The 20,942-nt window shown below is 48.2% G+C and overlaps 1 protein-coding gene across 2 annotated transcripts in view; it reads left to right on the top strand.

Moving 5' to 3' along the window:
* Positions 1 to 20,188, top strand: part of TENM3 (teneurin transmembrane protein 3) — a 319,503-nt gene extending 299,315 nt beyond the window's left edge. Inside the window, exons 23-26 of one of the 2 annotated variants that reach the window (XM_073798728.1) lie at positions 4,313 to 4,609; positions 8,765 to 10,376; positions 14,455 to 14,585; positions 16,636 to 20,188. In XM_073798728.1, the coding sequence (XP_073654829.1) occupies positions 4,313 to 4,609; positions 8,765 to 10,376; positions 14,455 to 14,585; positions 16,636 to 17,391 (2,796 nt within the window). In that variant the 3' untranslated portion in view covers positions 17,392 to 20,188. The remainder of the gene's footprint in view (positions 1 to 4,312; positions 4,610 to 8,764; positions 10,377 to 14,454; positions 14,586 to 16,635) is intronic. The other variant, XM_073798729.1, reaches the window with a different exon arrangement.
* The last annotated feature ends 754 nt before the right edge of the window (positions 20,189 to 20,942 follow it).

The following is a 20,942-nucleotide window of genomic DNA, read 5'->3' as shown; positions in this document are numbered from 1 at the left end:
GTTATTTCATGGCCTCTAGATCTTCCTCAGAGAGAAGCTGTAGGAATAGCAGCACGTCCTTGCAGATGTTTGACTGCAGGAAACCTAACACTCAGTTGAATAGATCACATGGATATAATAGGTATAACACTAGATGGAGTGGTTTAAAAAGTAAAAAAAAAAAAAGCCAAGGAGTACAAAAGGAAAAATTATACAAGAAATGAGCAACATGGAAAGCATTTTCTGTGAAACTGCATTAAGGGAAAGGGGGTTGGATACATAGGGATACCCAGCAGAGGCAATCATGGCAGAGATGTGGGAAAACAGAACAAAGATGAGACAATTCCTTAGCTTACTCGCTTGTACCTACATTTTTTTTTTAAAAAGACATGCATAATAGTTGCTTGTCCTTGTCTTACAGTATTTGGTAAACAGTCCTAATTTTTGTCAGTGTTGGACTTTAGAACCAGCCTTTGATCAATTCCCAAAAATTGTTATGTTATCCTAATAATAAAAGTCATCTTCTAAACTTGCCCAGAATTCTGATGCTTAAAGGAAAACATTTAGTGGATTACATGAAAAAGAAATTCTCGAAACTTGAAGGCCGAAAGGGTGTTTCGAGGCATGCGTAAATATGATAGCTTATTTAACTCTTATTATGCCCATCACGTCTGTGTGCCGTCCTGTATCTCACTTTCATCTGACTGGCAGGGGGCCTAGAGTGGGATGGTGCAGAACAGTTAGCACTTGCTGACGTGTGGAGGGGACACAGAACCGCCTGCAGACAGTTGATGTTCTAACAAGGACACCAGGGAGCTGAGATAGTGTCACAAACAGTCTGGATACCTGAATACAGGCTGACTGTGCTTTGTGTCGTCAAACATACAGACGTTGTTTTAACCTCTTTGTGCCTCAGTTTTTCAAGCGTTACAGAGGGAAAATAACTACCCACTTCCCGATATCAAAGGGGCATTATGATTGATTGCAGGCATGCTGGACATGATCTTTGAACATGGGGATTTTCCATGCTTACTTAAAAGAAACGCTGTACGGCTTCCCTGGTGGCGCAGTGGTTGAGAGCCCACCTGCCGATGCAGGGGACACGGGTTCGCGCCCCGGTCCGGGAGGATCCCACATGCCGCGGAGCGGCTGGGCCCGTGAGCCATGGCCGCTGAGCCTGCGCGTCCGGAGCCTGTGCTCCGCAACGGGAGAGGCCACAACAGTGAGAGGCCCGCGTACCGCAAAAAAAAAAAAAAAGAAACGCTGTATATCACAAAGGAATTCATGGTGAGCTTTTATCCAGACACAACATTTGGATTCATTTTTATGTAGCTGGAGGTATCGTAACGATCTGATAGAAGGTTTTTCATCTTAGGTGAACTACTCAATGTAACTTGATATTTTTTTATGTTAAAAATATTTATTAAAAGGCCACTGGGGCAACAATGCTGGTCCTCTATGACTGTCAAAAAAAAGTTTGCAAAATAGTTGTGATTTCATACAGGTGCAGTTAAGCAGACTGTGTTCCAGATGGAAATGTCCCTTGACTTGTGCATTTTGTCTGCAACACCCAAAGGAGAACGTGCAGGCAGGTTTGAGAGGGATGGAAAAAAACAAAACATCTGTTAGTATCTTCTGAAATGTTACCTATTGAATAACAGTGGCTGGTGTCTGGAAACAGTAAGAACAGTTAAAACCTTGGCTTGTGTTGTGAACGTGGAGAAAAACACAGCCACATTCTAATTCTTTCCTCATTTCTTCAGTTGGAGGACACAAGAAAGGCATTTGTCTGGATAAAAAGAAAAATGTTAACTGCTATCCAGATGTTTGGTCTCGCGGTGCTTCTAGATGTTTCCATATGGTGACATGCGTGATGTGGCACGTTAGATGTTCTCCTGGACGCTTTGGTGTTGTGCAGCCAGAGTCCCAAACCAGAGCGACAAATCAGAAGCCCGGTGGTGGGCGCAGGCATGCGAAGAAGGGGTCCCAGGCCTGCCTCTGGCCCTTCTCCCTTCCTGACCAAGCAGCCATACTGGATCTGCAGAGCAGATTCCCTGTACTCTACCCGTAGGAAATTCTGCAGAGACAAAGGAGGGTTCAGGAAGGCAATAAAGACTCGAGATACAAATTAAAATGAATACAAGTAAAACGCAAACAGATGGGGTGCGACTGCGGGCTGCCGTCCATGGCAACTAACTACACAGGCGGCCTCGCTTGGCTATTCGTAGCCTGGAATAACCTGAGGACGGAAAAAGGAGGGCAGACCTAAACGCTCTGTTGTTTTGTTTTGGTTTTTAAATCACAGTGTGAGAAAAACAAGAGCCCCAGGAAACCATTTAAATTGTGCAAAGCCTCTTCCTTAAGGCATCACAAGTGTGCAGATGGAAGCTGAAGAGCTGGATTCTGCCAGTTCAGTATTGAGCTCTTTGATATCAAATCACATCTGTAAAACTTCAGACTTCAAAATACGTCCTTGTAAGCTAGTAGCTTCCTTCCAAGGTACACAAAGCATCCTGCAAACCTAAACTCATCAAGTCTCACAACATTCACAGACGGCCGAGCAGCTATTCTGCAGACATTTCCATTTGGGAAAACAGAAGCCTGGAAAGCCTTCAGCTGCTGGTCAGAATCATATAAACTCACTGAGAGCCCAGGGCCTCGCTGCTTCTAGACCTTGTGGTGTGTGGAAATGGGGCTTTCGGACTCCTGGCTGCCCCCTCCGACACAGGTGCACACCCCACAGCAACACATACCAGTTGCTCTATGGCTCGAGGGGTTTTTCTTTTTCCTGCATCAGCTGGATCTGCAGTGACAGAACTGAAAACTTAAGGCCTCCTCACTTGCATCCAGGGCTCTGCTTTCTCATTCATTGTGAATCATCTGGGCGCTTCCCCGGCACCCTGACCCCGACCACTTTGCCTGTTAGGCATGAACTTCTTTTCAGCTGATATCTTTACCCTTCCATGGACTTCACAGTCCTCCCCCTGAAGAGCTAATTGGAAAAGTTTAAATAGAGCTTAAGGAGAATTTTTTCATGGGCCTTGTTTAATGGCCGTGATACAAGGCACAAATTTTTATCCCAGATTTTACATAAATATACGTGTATATTATGTATGGACATACATGTATGTTTACATATATTGGGGGGGTGTGTGTATAAGTGGTGGGTATATATGTGTGTGTGTATAAGTGGTGTGTGTGTGTGTATAAGTGGTGTGTGTGTGTATAAGTGGTGTGTGTGTGTATAAGTGGTGTGTGTGTGTGTGTGTATAAGTGGGGTGTGTGTGTGTGTGCGTGTGTGTGTGTGTGTAAGTGATCAGCTGGCACTGTCTGTTTTGAAGGTTCTAGCTAGGACATGGTCAAGTAAAATTAAGATTTTCCCATTTAACTTGTAACAATCCAAACAGTTAATAAGCATTTTGGTATGGACAAGCCACCATCACCACAAAGGTGCAGTAGAAAACCAAAGAATGGACTGGCCCTTGTCTTCTGCAAACACTGTAGACCATGTGTAAAGTAGAATTTAACCAAGGCCACGTGTCCAGCACAGTAGCAGATGCTGGCTGGTGTGTGCCCTGGACCACAGACAGTAACAGCCAGATGTAGTCAGAGATTCTGGACGTGACACAGAGACCCTACGACAACAGCATGGGGCTAGATTTGTAAAGTAAGCACAGTGGTCAGACTGTAGATGTGGGAGTGAAGGATCTGAAGTCCTTGCCAGTGAACCAGATGTTATCAAAGAAAAAGGCATTCCAAAAAATTGTGACACTTCAGCACGTAGCCAAAACCAAGGGTCATGTTTGTAACCTCCCGCTATTTCAACTAATTAATAATTTACAGTAATGTGGGTTCCACATTATCTGCTCTTAACTGCTCCTCGAAGGGCTAGAATCACGTTTACCACCGTTTTATTTAATGTAGCCGTGATTAATCTAGTAAGCAATTATTTCCCAATGTCTTCTGGGCAGGGCGGGGGAGGGATTTGAGTAATGTGCAGAGATGTCAGGTTTACCACCTTCCTATCTTCTGAGCAAACTTGAAAGCAAATGCATTTCGGCATTTTTCTTATCAGTTGCTTAAGGTTACAAAATTTAATTGAAAAGGTTTTGAACAAATGCCAGGCTGTATTTCTGCTTAATGAAACCTTTTAAAAGAGCAGTTAATCTACTGCCTTGCACTTGTGCCCAAGAAGTTGCTAAATTAGTTTACTGACAAAGAGAATCAATCATCATAAGCGGTGTTTAAACAATAGTGGGGACCCTGAGGGGTAATAAGGGGCTGGTACTGGAACGGCGTGATTTATTTTGTCCTCTTGTTTGCGTGGTAACAGGTTAATGGCAGAAACCTCCTTTCAGTTGACTTTGATCGAACAACAAAGACAGAAAAGATCTATGATGACCACCGTAAGTTCCTCCTGAGGATCGCCTATGACACCTCAGGGCATCCGACTCTCTGGCTGCCAAGCAGCAAGCTGATGGCCGTCAATGTCACCTATTCACCCACGGGTCAAGTGGCCAGCGTCCAGCGGGGAACTACGAGCGAGAAAGTAGATTACGACGGACAGGGGAGAATCGTTTCCCGGGTTTTTGCCGACGGGAAAACATGGAGTTACACGTACTTGGAAAAGGTACGCCTGCACACGGAGGGTAAACACAGGTATTGTCCAGCAGTCACCCAAGCGCACTTCCGGGGGGACCAGTGTCACGTGACTGAGCCCCGCTTGTTATTCTGAGTGCCCACATGGAGATCACAGCTGTAGAGCGCTGATGAATTCCTGCATTAGCCACGGTGTTTCTCCTCAGTTAAGGTCTCCTCTCCGAGACCCTTTTACGTGATTTGTGCTGTGAACAAACAAGCCACAACAGCGCCCACCTGCCAACCTCATACGTCAACAACATTCACAAATTAGACCTTGAGCTTGTTAGTCATTTGTAAATCATCTCCGTGCGAGCTTTTTCATTTGAGAAAGAGCCTTACGCATTCGCACAGTTAAAGCTGTCAGTTTTGCGTTGTTGCCCGCAGAGCTTCGACATAACCATAAAAAGCACATACACCTGACTTATGCATTAGTAACCAAAAGAGGCTGTGTTTTAAAAAGCCACGCGTCTGGTCCTCTGTGGCCTCTCCCCTTTCTTCTGCATGTAAAGGGCAGCCATTCTTGAGACCTGTGCACAACACCGAACAAGACTTCAAGTTATACGTGTGCAGAATGCCAGGTCGTAGATGCCAGCTTTCGGGTAGTGACTGGGGTCAAGAGAGAATGAAAGGAAAAGGAAAAAGGAGGGACTTCCCTGGTGGTCCACCGGTTAAGAATCCTCCTTCTAATGCAGGGGATGCGGGTTCGATCCCTGGTCCGGGAACTAAGATCCCACACGCCACGGGGCAACTAAGTCCACGCGCCACAACGGCTGAGCCCGCGCGCCCCAAGGAGAGATCCCATGTGCCTCAACTAAGACCCGAAGCAGCCAAAGATAAATATTTTTAAAAAAAGAAGAAAGAACAATAGAGGAAAAGACCACCCCTCTGTAGTTCCTTTCTGAAGAAGTAGAATCCACCAAGAAGCATATTCATGGGAGGTTTCACCTGCCTTTGAGATGCAGGTTCGCACTGGTTTTGCGCTTGGGTGCCTCTCAGCTCAGTGCACCCACACTGCCAGCGGCCACACGGCAGCAGAGGCACAGACACAGCTCCCAGCCTCACTGCCTGCCCCCTCCTCGGTTACACAGAATAACCCTGTCCTCCGAACACTCACGCACGTCACTGTCGCGCTCACTCGCCCCGTGGTGTCTCCACCAGAGATGCTCTGGACCTACCTCTCCCCTGCACCTGAGCCGTCCTGGCTACTTCCTCTTCCTGAGGACCAGTTCGTGTTCAGGGTTCACCTTCAGGCAGCCCGCTAACTCTACAGTGCTTCCAGCTACCACCCTACTTGCCAATTTCTCCTCTTGCAAACCCGCCTATGTGCCCTCCTTAGAAGAGACGCACCCCTGAGACAACGGAGGAGACCCATTAGGTGACAGTTTCCCTCCAGACTCGTCATCACACGCTATGGTTAGTCCTCCGGCTGTTATTTGTTGAGAGAGCACAGAGTAAGCCCCCTCCACACTTACCTTCCTGAGAGCAAATCCCGACACCTGGAGAATAGCTCATCCTGCAACCTACAAGCCCCGAGACAACTCCTGCCTGAAGTTGCTGGGAGTGGAACACTACCTCATTCTGCAACACTCTTCCCAATTTAAATTAAGCGCATTACAGAGAAGAGTAACAGAAATATAAACCCCCAGACTGGGAATTCCCTGGCGGTCCAGTGGTTAGGACTCCGCACTGCCAATGCTAGGGTGTGGGTTTAATCCCTGCTCGAGGAGCTAAGATCCCGCGAGCCGAGCAGTGAGGCCAAAAATAAATAAATAAAATAAACTCTCAGGCCCCCAAAATTGAGAGTAGTGACCATAATGTGACTGAAAAATCTTTAAAGGGAGCAAAGGGGCATGTCCTTGGTAAGGGCCACTGTCACAAAATGACAGCAGCAGTGACCGAGATCACGTCCATGTATCAACAGGGATGAGAAAAGCCAACGAGCACTTTCTCACCACCTCTCCCAAATCTCTAAAATCCACCCAGACTATTTCCGTTTCCTCGCTAGGATAGGCACCCTAGGCCCAAACTTACCCATGGCCAAGTAAGGAGTATTACTACCTGCCGTGAGCTGTGATTCTGAATGACTCTGCAGCACTGGGTCCTGGGCCTGTGAATTCGGCGGCGCTCCAGGCTTCCTCGGAAGGCTGCAGACCACCAGGAACAAGTCTCAAGACTGTTGCCGTGGAGTCTGCGCACAAAAATTGCCCCTAGATGTGCCCAGACAGGAGGTTCTGCAGGAGCGTAAGTCAGGCAAACTGCTTCTGAAAATGGTGGACGATAAAGAAGCAAAGAGGGCTTCCCTGGTGGCGCAGTGGTTGAGAGTCCGCCTGCCGATGCAGGGGACGCGGGTTCGTGCCCCGGTCCGGGAGGATCCCACAGGCCGCGGAGGGGCTGGATCCGTGAGCCATGGCCGCTGGGCCTGCGCGTCCGGAGCCTGTGCTCCGCAACGGGAGAGGCCACAACAGTGAGAGGCCCGCATAAAAAAAAAAGGAGCAAAGAATGAGCCTTGGACACGGGGTTATGAGTTTCTATGTCAAAAGCAAAGAGCGAGTCCCGGTGCGGGGGGTAGGTGGGGAAGTGGGCTCCTAGTCTAACCAGCTCCCAGTTTGGCCATCCTTCCATTCGGTCTACCAGGTTTTAGAGGGGGCTTCCTCAGAGGATAGAACCGCCCATGCACTGCACCACGGCAAGAGCTACCTAACCAGCCTCCAGGTTGGCGTTGTCTCGCGTTGGCCTGATACATTGTCTTTTGTCTTTCTGCAATTACTTGCCAAATATGCAGAGCTTATTTTTTTATTTTATTTTTTTGGGGGTACGCGGGCCTCTCACTGTTGTGGCCTCTCCCGTTGCGGAGCACAGGCTCTGGACGCGCAGGCCCAGCGGCCATGGCTCACGGGCCCAGCCGCTCCGCGGCATGTGGGATCTTCCCGGATCGGGGCACGAACCCGTGTCCCCTGCATCGGCAGGCGGGCTCTCCACCATTGCGCCACCAGGGAAGCCCCAGAGCTTATTTTTATTTATCTATCTATTCACCTTATAATTTAGCACCAAAGCAAGTCTGTAGCCCAGGAACCATCCTCCCCGCACCTGAGGTACAAGTCTGATTTGGTTCTCACAAAAGGAAATTTCAGAATTCAGATGTTCCTGTCATTACAGATGCCATTTAAGAATCTGCAGACAAGCAGAATATCTGGATCCGTATTCCTAATAAGGGCATTGACAGCTCTCATTCACCGAGTGATGTGTTTGTAGCAGTGTTTGTTGCTGTTGATGCTTTAGGTACCCATGATCCATTCTGGGCTAATTTTATCTTTCTTCTTTATTTATTTTTAATAAATTTATTTTATTTTTGGCTGCGTTGGGTCTTCGTTGCTGTATGCGGGCTTTCTCTAGTTGCGGCAAGTGGGGGCTACTCTTCGTTGCGGGGCACAGAGCACGGGCTCTAGGCACGTGGGCTTCAGTAGTTGTAGCACGCGGGCTTAGTAGTTGTGGCTCACGGGCTCTAGAGCTCAGGCTCAGTAGCCGTGACGCACGGGCTTAGTTGCTCCGTGGCATGTGGGATCTTCCCGGACCAAGGCTCGAACCCGTGTCCCCTGCATTGGCAGGCAGATTCGTAACCATTGCGCCACCAGGGAAACCCTATGTTTCTTCTTTATAAAGTAATGTTTTGAATGCTTTGCTCCTTCCCCAAATGCCCTGGAAATTAAAACACGATTTGAGTGGTTCTTCAATCAAGTGAGGGGGAAAAGCCGCCTTACTAAATAATTGCTAATTATGGACAGGACTGCACTTCCCATATGCTGTTTTCCCCTTGAAATGCTGTCTCTGAAGCAGCTTTGCTCGCGCCCGTATTACGACTTACCGGACTCCATGGACAATCTTCTGCTTGGCTATGAATGCCTGGGAAAAAAAAAAAAAGGTACGGTCCTGAGACCTGAGACACTCACTGCAGAACCCCTCACGATTAAGCATCCAGGCAAATCAGGCAGGAAATCGGTAGCGACGTGGAAAGTCGAGGAGACCCAGTTGGAATGAAAACCACTCTCTCAAGTGGAGTGTTTTGCGCGTTTGTGGTCACTACCTCTGCTTTTGCTCCCCTCCGCCGTTCGCGAGTGCCGGCTAACGGTGTGTCCTCTCTTTGCAGTCCATGGTGCTTCTGCTGCATAGCCAGCGGCAGTACATCTTCGAGTACGACATGTGGGACCAGCTGTCGGCCATCACCATGCCCAGCGTGGCTCGCCACACGATGCAGACCATCCGCTCCATCGGCTATTACCGTAACATATACAACCCCCCGGAGAGCAACGCCTCCGTCATCACGGACTACAACGAGGGGGGGCTGCTTCTCCAGACGGCCTTCCTGGGTACGAGTCGGAGGGTCTTATTCAAGTACAGGAGGCAGACCAGGCTCTCAGAGATCTTATACGATAGCACGAGAGTCAGCTTTACCTACGATGAATCGGCAGGCGTCCTCAAGACGGTAAACCTCCAGAGCGACGGTTTCATTTGCACCATCAGATACAGGCAAATTGGGCCTCTCGTCGACAGGCAGATCTTCCGCTTCAGTGAAGATGGGATGGTGAACGCGAGGTTCGACTACAGCTACGACAACAGCTTTCGGGTGACCAGCATGCAGGGTGTCATCAATGAAACTCCGCTGCCCATTGACCTCTATCAGTTCGATGACATTTCCGGAAAAGTGGAGCAGTTTGGAAAATTTGGAGTTATATATTATGATATTAACCAGATCATTTCCACAGCTGTAATGACTTACACGAAGCACTTTGATGCTCACGGCCGCATCAAGGAAATTCAGTATGAGATCTTCAGGTCACTCATGTACTGGATTACAATTCAGTATGATAACATGGGTCGGGTAACCAAGAGAGAGATTAAAATAGGGCCCTTCGCCAACACTACCAAATACGCTTATGAGTATGATGTTGACGGACAGCTCCAGACAGTTTATCTGAATGAAAAAATCATGTGGCGCTACAACTACGACCTGAACGGAAACCTCCATTTACTGAACCCGAGTAACAGCGCACGCCTGACGCCTCTTCGCTATGACCTGCGGGACAGGATCACCCGACTGGGTGATGTTCAGTACCGGTTGGACGAAGATGGTTTCCTGCGTCAGAGAGGCACAGAGATCTTTGAGTACAGCTCCAAGGGGCTTCTGACCCGAGTGTACAGTAAAGGCAGCGGCTGGACAGTGATCTATCGTTACGACGGCCTGGGAAGGCGTGTGTCTAGCAAGACCAGTCTGGGACAGCACCTGCAGTTTTTTTACGCGGACCTCACTTATCCCACCAGGATTACTCACGTCTACAACCATTCGAGTTCAGAGATCACCTCCCTCTATTACGATCTCCAAGGACATCTTTTTGCCATGGAAATCAGCAGCGGGGACGAATTCTACATCGCATCAGACAACACAGGGACACCACTGGCTGTCTTCAGCAGCAACGGGCTTATGCTCAAACAGATTCAGTACACCGCATACGGCGAAATCTATTTTGACTCCAACATTGACTTTCAGCTGGTGATTGGATTTCATGGTGGCTTGTATGACCCACTCACAAAATTAATCCACTTTGGAGAAAGGGATTATGACATTTTGGCAGGACGATGGACAACGCCTGACATAGAAATCTGGAAAAGGATTGGGAAGGACCCAGCTCCCTTTAACCTGTATATGTTTAGGAATAACAACCCTGCAAGCAAAATCCATGATGTGAAAGACTACATCACAGGTAAGTGTAATTGTTTTTCCTTTCCAAGTACTTTAATCACTGGATTAACACACGAAATAACGGCCGGTAGTTTAACAGTACGCTTCCCTCATGCAAAATCAAATGCCTAAACAAAAAATCAAATGCCTAACCTTTTAAATGAAACCAAGGAGAAACCACAGAGGGACACTGAGACATAGTTCGTTTTTTCCTATTCTGCCTGCCAGTGCCCAAGACCACAGGTTTCTGAAATGACATGCAATCCAGTCACTTAAGGAAGGGAAGGGACATGGGGGTGCAGAAAACACGAGGAACTTGGAGTCCCCAAATTGGAGTTCCAATTCCAACGCTTTATAGCCAAGTCACATGACTTTTTGAGTCTGTTTCCTTAAAAGTAAAATGGGGAGAGCAATGCCTACTTTGTGGTATTAAATACAGTGACGTGTGCAGTTGTGCCTCGCAAGTGTGTGAGGCAGGTTTTCCTTTTACACGTGTGTCAAGTTCTAATGAAGGAACCAGTAAGGAACACGACACCACGCGACTCAGCAGCCCATCCCTGGGAGGTGTGTTAACGCCCTCTTCCCCACTGTCGCCTGGGGGCAGTGATGCTTAGCCAGTGGATCCCGTTCCTCTCCTCAGTTGTGTCCTCTTATGCTACTGTCTTCATCACCAATGAGGGCAGTGTTCTTGTACGGTGGCACTGCTAATGAACACATGAGTTTTTCTGCCAATATGGGTATAGATTTAAGACCTTTCCAAATTTAGTGCATGATCCAATTTAAAACATTGAGTTCCCCTTCTGCCACCACAGAAGCACCAGGATGTGAAACAGAGACAAGTCCTTGCAAGCGTGACTCTGGTTCCCTTTAACGAGCAGCTTCTTTACTCTTTATTGAGGTAACATTGCTTTACAACATTATATGTTTCATGTGTACAACATTCTGCTTCTACTTCTGTACACACGACAGCGTCCTCGCCAACAAAAACTTACGTGACATCCGTCACCATACATAGTTGATGCCGTTTCCCCGCTTTGTCCTCCCCACCTCCTGCCCTTCTGGTAACCACTACTCTGTTCTCTATATCTACATGTTTGGTTTGGTTTGGTCATTTATTTGGTTTTTTTATATCATCTGAGTTAGGGGAATTCCCTGCTGGTCCAGTTGGTAAGACTCTTGTGTTTTCACTGCCAAAGGCCTGGGTTCAATCCCTGGTCAGGGAATTAAGATCCCACAAACTGCACAACGCGGCCAAAAAAAAAAACATTGTTGTATCATACGAGTGAAGTCATACCGTGTTTGCCTTTCTCCGTCTGAATTACTTCACTTAGCGTCATGCCCTCAAGGTCCAGGCATCCACGTTGTCACAAATGGCAAGATTTCATTTTTTTGTGACTAATATTCCATTTTGTGTGTGTGTGTGTGTGTGTGTGTGTGTGTGTGTGTGTACACATACCACATCTTCTTTATCCATTCATCTATTGATAAGCACTTAGGTTGTTTCCATATCTTGGCTGTTGTAAAGAATGCTGCAATGAACCTAGGGGTGGATGTATCCTTTCGAATTAGTGTCTTTCTATTTTTTGGATAAATATGCAGAAGAGAGATTGCTGGATCAGATGGTAATTCTATTCGTAGCTTTGTGAGGAACGTCCATCCTGTTTTCCTTAGTGGCTGTACAAGTCTACACTCCCACCCACAGTGCACGAGGGTTCCCTCTGGTGAGCTGAGATCTTCCCTCGTGCTCTGCTGCAGGGATTCTGAAGCCTTCTGTTTCCACCTTCCATTCCTGAGTCACACTCTGCCATAATTAACCTCTTGGCTATATTTATGTTTCCTAGAGGAAGGTTATTCTGGAGTTTTCTGTTTTGTTTGGTTTGGGCTCGCGTTAGGTCCTCCTTCCGGCTGTCTGTTTCTCGCCCAGTGCTTGAGGCGTTCCCAGACGTCTGTTTTCCGCGCAGCTCTCCACCCCCGGTTCACTGCGCATCTGCCTCCCGCTTTCCTGGGCTTTTCGTAGCCCTCTCCCTCGCAAGCCAGTTCCGTGTCCCTTCTCTCAGCGTCCTGATTCAGCAACAGCCTTATGGAATTCTCCTTCAGGGTTTTCCGTACTTATCTGCCTTCACGTCCCACTTGTTGGGCAGTAATTTTCAACACTTGATAGGAGCCTCTGATTTTCACTGCTTCACAGACATTGTTCATAGTAGGAGTACCTTTGCCCCCAGCACTGCCCCATCCAAAAAGAATTTTCTCTAACATACAAGCCCCCTGTAATCTTACGCACACATTCACACACACACACAAGTGTGTTACTTTCTATCCTCCTCCACCACCAGCAACCCTCCATTTAAAACAGGGAGGACACCACTGGGTTTATAGCCTATATGATGCCTGCACAAAGGGACCTGCCAGCCTGGCAGTGAAGTGAGAGTTTGTGCCCTGGAAAAGGAAATGGGGAACAAGTGGCCCTCCATCATCCTGACAAGCAGTTTACCACTGGTTATTTAAGAGGTGTTGACAGTGGCTGAAAGGCTGGAAAGCCCACAGCTCCTGGATTCATCCTCTCCCAGCGATGTGGACGGCAGGGAGTGCCACAGCAGCATTTTCTGAAAAACATCAAGAGAGATGGAGCAGCATAAAATATATTAGGTGAAATGCAATTTCAAGGTTTCCAGCAATGTGCTTAATATATAAAATAATCTACACCCAACTGTACTCATACAGCTGCAAGCCTGCTGCCTCGTTCTGTAACATTATAACCTCCGGAACAGAATCAAAGCCTTATTTTCAGCTTAACGGCTTTTGGAATCACGTGGTGATATTTTAAAATACCATCTTAAAGGTTTCCAGCCTCTTCTCTCCCCCAAAGTTTGTCTCCACCTGTGCACAGTGAGCCTGTGTAGTCAGAACTGATGGGATCAGAACGCCTGTGCCCTTGGCCAGCTTGGCCAGCTTTCACCATTCATCTTTAAGAATCAAGGTTGATCTTCCTACCCACAATTCAGGGTTCTTATTAATAGGAAATGGGTGGTGGAAGCCTGCATATCCTTGGGCAGTCGCTTTTGAACTTCTATTTAAGACAAGCCTTTACTAACTACAATGCCATTTGTTGTCGACAACGCTGTCTGTTTCATGCTTCTGGGCGTCGTTATTCGCATTTTTATCACCATCACCAGCATGAGGGACCGTGTACCCCCTCTGTCGAGGTGAGTCTCTGTTATCTGCAGCCCTGTCTCACTTCGTTCTGCTACTGAAGTTATTGTCACCATGTCTGAAAATAGTATTTTTTAAATCTTTATTAGAGTATAATTGCTTTACAATGGTGTGTTAGTTTCTGCTGTATAACAAAGTGAATCAGCTATACGTATACATATATCCCCATATCTCCTCCCTCTTGCGTCTCCCTCCCACCCTCCCTATCCCACCCCTCTAGGTGGTCACAAAGCACCGAGCTGATCTCCCTGTGCTATGCGGCTGCTTCCCACTAGCTATCTATTTTACATTTGGTAGTGTATATATGTCCATGCCACTCTCTTTGTCACAGCTTACTCTGCCCCCTCCCCGTATCCTCAAGTCCATTCTCTAGTAGGTCTATGTCTTTATTCCTGTCGTACCCCTAGGTTCTTCATAACTTTTTTTTTCTTAAATTCCATATATATGTGTTAGCATACGGTATTTGTCTTTCTCTTTCTGACTTACTTCACTCTGTATGACAGACTCTAGGTCCAACCACCTCACTACAAATAGCTCAATTTCGTTTCTTTTTATGGCTGAGTAATATTCCATTGTATATATGTGCCACATCTTCTTTATCCATTCATCCGATGATGGACACTTAGGTTGCTTCCCTGTCCTGGCTACTGTAAATAGAGCTGCAGTGAACATTTTGGTACATGACTCTTTTTGAGTTATGGTTTTCTCAGGGTATATGCCCAGGAGTGGGATTGCTGGGTCTGAGTCAGTTTTTAACTGTAGGGCGATGGCAAACGTGGGCTCCTTTTCAGGGTCATTGTTGGCGAATGTGGGGTTTTAAGGTAAGGCTTTCAGTGCAGGAAAGCACAAGATAAACTCTAAGCCTTTCATTTGGACGCTTCTTTTCTTAGATGTTAACAGCTGGCTGGTGACATTTGGCTTCCATCTGCACAATGCTATTCCTGGGTTCCCTGTCCCCAAATTTGATTTAACGGAGCCTTCTTACGAACTGGTGAAGAGTCAGCAGTGGGATGATGTACCGGTAAGAGACAAAAAGCAAAACCATGAAAAGGTGATAAAGGGCTTACTTGCACCTTATTTTCCCCTGCTTAATCAGACTACCCGGGCGAAAACTGTACCAAAGACCATTTTTAATTTTTTTGACTCTTTCAGGAAAGAAAGCACCACTTCCCTCTTGCATTTCTGTTCAGCAAATCAGGGGCCTGTGAAACAGGCTTAAATCTGGTTTTAGTGATGCTAATACAAACAGAGAAAAGCATTATCAAAAGGTAATAAAATGCGAAAGCTCATTTTTGAGTGCAGGGTTTCTACAGGGAACCCCAGGAACGCACGTTTATAGTATTTGGGACCTTAAGGCAAAGATACAATAAACAGGAGGGCGGGGGGTTCATATCACAAATTAGCAGCTCGCAAGCAATGCCACAAAGTCCCACTTCCTTAAAATACTGGCAGTGTTTCAAGGGAAAGGATTAAAAATAAAAATAAAATGGCCTCTGGTAAGGCACCACCTACTACTAGGTGCTTATGGAATTTTCCTGAAAAGAACAGAGCAGGAAGCCTGGAACTGTTCTGGGAAATAAAAGAAACGGAGAAAGAATGGAAAATTGCAAAGTCAAAGCTGCCATTTCAGAAAGTGGCACTTTTAATTCCCACCATGCGGAGATCAGAAAGGAATGCAACAACGAAACACCAGAATTTCTAGCTTAAAGCAAGAATAATTAAAGGTCAAGAAATTGGGCTACCCCGTAATGATAAGAAGAGAGCGCAGAGTTTCTTAGAAAGATTCATTCCCCACCCCCACCCCCGCCCCTTGACCAATTTCCTAGAATTTCAATGAATGCAAAGAGAAAAGGCAACCCTGGCTGAAACACACATACACACACAAGTTATACACAGTTCCAATACCTCTGCTTTCTGGTACATGTTTCATGCTTAACATAAAAGCAATTCCTTTTTCAGATGTCACCTTTACATTTAAAAAGTAAAACCCATCCAGCTTCCAGGACCTGGGAGCCATTTTGACTCTAACTGCAAATACATCTGCACTGATCGAGTGCCATGAAGACAGCCTGAAGTCTCCTAATGCCTTTGAGCGCGTCCTAATGGCAGATGACCTCCCAACATGTGTGAAAACACTGAAGTCTCACTGTACAAATGGACTGCCAACTCTTTTTCCTAGGCAGCCTTTCCAGTCAGGCTCAGGTTGTCTGTCTTCAGAAGCACACCATAGGACAGCTTAGGGAATCGAAGGCAAAGACACCAAGGCTGCCCGGAGAGCAGACAAACAAATGTGCCTTCACTGCTGCAAACGAAACACGTTTCTATTTGGGGAAACCCTGGCCAGACAAGCATCTGGTGGTATAAGAGCTGCCCGAGTTAAAATTCCCCAATTTAAAACCCCTGCCAATGTCGAAGGCCCACTGCCTCCTAAGTCTGCGAAAAAAATAAATGTTTTCCTAAAGTAATAAACACTCGTTGCCAGCTGTCCCACTGTGCGCCGCCCATCGTGGCCGATTATAGTGGTCACGTGCAGCTGCAAACTGTGCACCCGGAGACGGTGCCGAGTTTGCCTGAATTAAAGCACACGCCTTTCAAAGCGTATCGAGTGGGGCGCGGTGAGCCAGCGCTAAGCGCTCCCAGGCTTTCCAGCCTTCCCCTGGGTGCTGGTGCTTTCTCGCCAGCCTGCCATGGAGAACGGTGCTGGGGTGGACGCCCCGATAAGCTGATTCCGCACGTGGGGTGAGCCTGGGAACAGGGCATCTGGAAACGGAGAGAGAAGGCAAAAGCCCCGCATGCTTCGCCCCCATTAGAAAGGAAAACGCTTTGCTAAGCACCGCGCGTGATGGCGTTACCACCTCGCTCTGCCCTTCGAAACACACTGGGGATCAGCCTGAGGGGGAGGACCCCGGGGGCCGGCGAAGCCTCGGCCTCTCTCAAGAGCCGACGGAGGTTCTCCCCAGCCCCCCGCTCCCCGCCTTCCCCGCCCCTCCGTTTTTCCTGCCCGCAGCCGGAGCCCCGCCCGGGCGGAGGCTGTTCTCTAAAGCGCCCTCCTGTTCTGTTTCGCTTTTCAGCCCACGTTTGGAGTCCAGCAGCAGGTGGCGAGGCAGGCCAAGGCCTTCCTGTCCCTGGGCAGGATGGCCGAGGTGCGGGGGAGCGCGCGCCAGGGCAGCGGCGCGCCGTCGTGGCTGTGGTTTGCGACGGTTAAGTCGCTGATCGGCAAGGGCGTCATGCTGGCCGTGAGCCGGGGCCGCGTGCAGACCAACGCGCTCAACATCGCCGACGAGGACTGCATCAAGGTGGCGGCCGTGCTCAACAGCGCCCTCTACCTGGAGGACCTGCACTTCACCGTCGAGGGCAGGGACACGCACCACTTCATCAAGACCAGCACGCCCGAGGGCGACCTGGGCACGCTGCGCCTGACGAGCGGCCGCCGGGCGCTGGAGAACGGCATCAACGTGACCGTGTCGCAGTCCACCGCCGTGGTCAACGGCAGGACCCGCAGGTTCGCGGACGTGGAGCTGCAGTTCGGCGCGCTGGCGCTGCATGTGCGCTACGGCGCGACCCTGGACGAGGAGAGGGCGCGCGTGCTGGAGCAGGCGCGGCAGCGCGCGCTCGCCCGGGCCTGGGCGCGCGAGCAGCAGCGCGTGCGCGACGGCGAGGAGGGCGCGCGCCTCTGGACGGAGGGCGAGAAGCGGCAGCTGCTGAGCGCCGGCAGGGTGCAGGGCTACGACGGCTACTACGTGCTCTCGGTGGAGCAGTACCCCGAGCTGGCAGACAGCGCGGACAACATCCAGTTCCTCCGCCAGAGCGAGATCGGCCGCAGGTAACGCCCGAGCCGGCGGCGGGGAAGCGCGCGCGCGCGCGCGGGGGCCGAACCGGCGGGGCCGCCTGCCTCTCCAGCCCCAGGCGCAGCGCCACCCCCGCGCAGATGTGTCTGGGGCGCGAGCCGAGGGGGCTCCCCGGCACCGAGGAGAGCCAGACTGCTCTTAAAAAAAAAAAACAACACCCCCCCCAATCAAAGCAGACAGACAAAAACAAAACCTTTCTTCTGAATGACCTTAAAGGTGATCGGCTTTAAAGAATATGTTTACATATGCATATAGCTGCACTCAGTTGGACTGAAAGTATTGCGAGGAAAACAGATCATTAAAGGAAAAAAAAAAAAGCCCAACCATTTTGCCCCGGGCCGTCTGTTCTTCGAGGCACTGTGTTTAAAGAAGGTAGAGATGCATACAGTGTTTCCAGATATTACCCAGCTGTCGACCTTTGCTTACAAGAAGTAGTCTCTCTGCATAGGGTGTGATGTATATCCCTGTTAATGTTAGAATGTGAGGCAGAGTTACTGTTCCTGGACAACCCGACTGCTTCCCCAGTGCTGCTTTGTAAAAGGACATTGGCACAAGTGACTTCTGCCGGGGGCGGGGATTTCTAAGGGATTTTACGAGGCCAACGTGGTGTGCCTCGCGGAGAAAAACACCGGCCCACACAGAATCCTTGTCACTGATGATGAGCAAAGGAAGCCCTGATTTTTTTGTAAATTATGTGAGACAAGTTGTTTATGAATTTTTATATGAATTACAATTTACTGTACATCAAATATTAGTCTCAGAGGAGTTAATTTATGTAAAGTGTTTAAAAAGTTTATACTTAAAAATAAAACGATAAAAACATGTGAACTGTGTGATTTTTTAAAAAGGATTGCACCTTTTGTTATCTGTTATAGCTGTACAGTATAAATTATTATATTGTAGAGATATAACGACTTATGCCTATAATGTCCGGAAGTGTTAATATTTTTGTATCAGGTTGAAAAAAATGTGCCACCTTCTATCGCTAGACCGGTAGGACAGTGCAGTCCTACGTGGGTGGCTGGCTCATCAGAGAACTTCTCCTTTCTCTTCTCTTTTTCATCAGGCCAGTGTCCTCGACCGTTATCAGCTAAGAGGCACGGTAGAAAACTAAGGCTGGTGGAATGTAACGGAAGATACAAACACAAAAACAAACAAACAAAACAACAAAAACAACCAAAATGGGGTGGGAGGAGTTCTCTGGCCCTCTCTCGGCCCTGGAAGTCCGTGGGGAGTTGGTGTCGTTAACCCCAGGGTTCTACTGTTAGCGTTCCTTGAAGCCTCATTTCGTGATGGAGGCGAGAGACCCCGTCGGGTGCTCGGGAAACCTTTGTGAGCAGGAAAGGGGCTGATGCAGTCGTGACCACAAACATGTGTCTTCAGATCCAGGGAAGCGAGCAGAAACCGAGCAGTGGTGAGAGAGCCAGATGGGGAAGGTCAGGGTCCCTCGGCCGGTCTCGAGTTTGGACCCTCGGGTCACCAAGAGGGACAAGAAAGGGAGGCAAAAGCTGCCCTAAGCCCGCACGACCCAGCCTGCCCGGGAGCTGGTTTGAACGGCAGCCTCGTCTCTGTCTCGGGGACGCCGGGTGTGGCAGACGCCGCGGGAAAAGACCTGGCAGCCGGGCCCGCGCGCCCGCGCGCCGAGCACCTGCACTTCCGTGCGCCTCTGGCCGCTCTGGCACGTCTCTTTCGTGAGCACTCAATTCAGCCACAAAAATATTTTCAGAAAACCTTTCTCAGTTCATTGAGCTATCGTACACGCTGTCTTCCTCTATGTATAATGGTGATAAAACATAGCTAAGTGAACATGTCGTACATATAAAGGTCCAAGTGATGTACTGGAGATAACGTTCTAACTGCTTTGTATCACATACTCTAAATTGCACAGTAGGCGTGTTGGCTGGGAAAGTTTCAAGATAGCTACTGAGTGTCCAGTATCAGTGCTATCACCGTCTGTGTGTTTGGTAGCTACCGAAGTAATTAATCTGATGAATGCCGATATTTTAGTAGAATGAAAGCACAGAGTAGCAGTAATATTTTTTATCCTGGAAATCCTCTGGCGAGTATTATGAAGCCCAAATTTAGAAAACTATGAGATTTCAAACCACATAAACATGGCTCTGTTCTACATTTTGTTTTCTACCTGTTGACATAGGTGTTTGCAGCTCTGTTCCACGGCGTCTCTGCAGGGCTGCATTTAGCATGCTGTAAGTACTTTTGGTTGAAAGAGGCTCTGAGCCTAAATTCTCCGAAGTGTTTCTAATGTGTTGACCATGGAAAGCTTGTACCACGTGACAGTAGTGGAGTCACAGCCTTACCCTCCTCCTGACGTGGACTCTGGTCCTTCACACTGGCACCGCTGAGTAACAGATTTGGAGTATCTCCTGGTGCTTATTTTAGATGAAGTCAAATCAACCCAATTAGTGTCTTGTTAGCGGGTATAATGAGCTATTTCTTTGTCAAAAGACTTGTGATCTGGACATGGTTTTACGAGAAATAGTGACCTTGGGGAATATGTAAACAAAAGACCTTTTTCTAAGAGTTGGCAGGGAGGTGGGGGACTGTGTAATGAAAAGAATTCGCTTACAAAAGAGAAATGAATATTCAAAGTATTTTAGGCGCAGCCAGTCAAAACGCTCTCGTGATATTTTGAGATGTAACTCTGGTCTGATTTGCATTGTTCTTCTCATCCGCCTTCTTAACTTTATATGTGACCTGATTCTCCATGACTTGATGACTATAGACTGCATCTAGGCATTCCAATAAAAGCCAACCCAACGTGTGTGTGTGTTTATATATTTTTTAAAACCTTGGGCCAGCCAGGATGGCTTTTGTGTTTTGGGGGTGGAGGATGTAAACAGATGCAGTTGTTGCGGTATTGATTCATCTGCAACCAGTTGATCATATCTTTTCTTTTCTTTTCTAATTGTGGTGTCCACCGGCCACATGGCCTGTTCAACGGTGTGCGCTTCACGGGGAACCCTTCCCGTGGCCTGCTTTAGGAAAACGTTAAGGGCGCCCCTACAAAGCCAAACATTATCACTGTGAAGAAGGAGAAGGAAAAACACATACTACCCGTTACTCCTTGACAGCAGGCCTCACTCCTGTGATCCTGGCAATAAGTGCTCAATTAAAACTCTTGATTAGAACAATCAGTTTGGGCCTGGTAGGCTCCCAGCGTCCTGGAGACGTCTCCATCTACATCTAGACCGCCTTGTTTAGGGGGTGCTTAGATCAGCGATCCCAGGCTGGCCGGCCAAGGCTTTTGAGTTTAGTCTGAAAAGGCAGGCTTCATCACACTTGCTTTGTAGTGACAGCCTCAACTTGATAACGTTGATCCAGAAGAAGAAGAATCAGGTCACTCCACTCAGCCGAAGCGTCTATTTTTTTCTCCTCGAATTAGAGGTTAACCCACTCAAAACGGGGGTAAGCCAGAAAAACACACGCGGATTCCTGCTTTCACTTTCTACACTGCTTTCCCCAGAAGTCATGTCTGAATGCAGGCAAAGAAGAACGTTGTAGGTGCAAAT

The sequence above is a fragment of the Tursiops truncatus genome, chromosome 21 (assembly GCF_011762595.2).
Source record: "Tursiops truncatus isolate mTurTru1 chromosome 21, mTurTru1.mat.Y, whole genome shotgun sequence".
Taxonomy (NCBI): domain Eukaryota; kingdom Metazoa; phylum Chordata; class Mammalia; order Artiodactyla; family Delphinidae; genus Tursiops; species Tursiops truncatus.
This window is presented reverse-complemented; position numbering and strand designations above follow the sequence as displayed.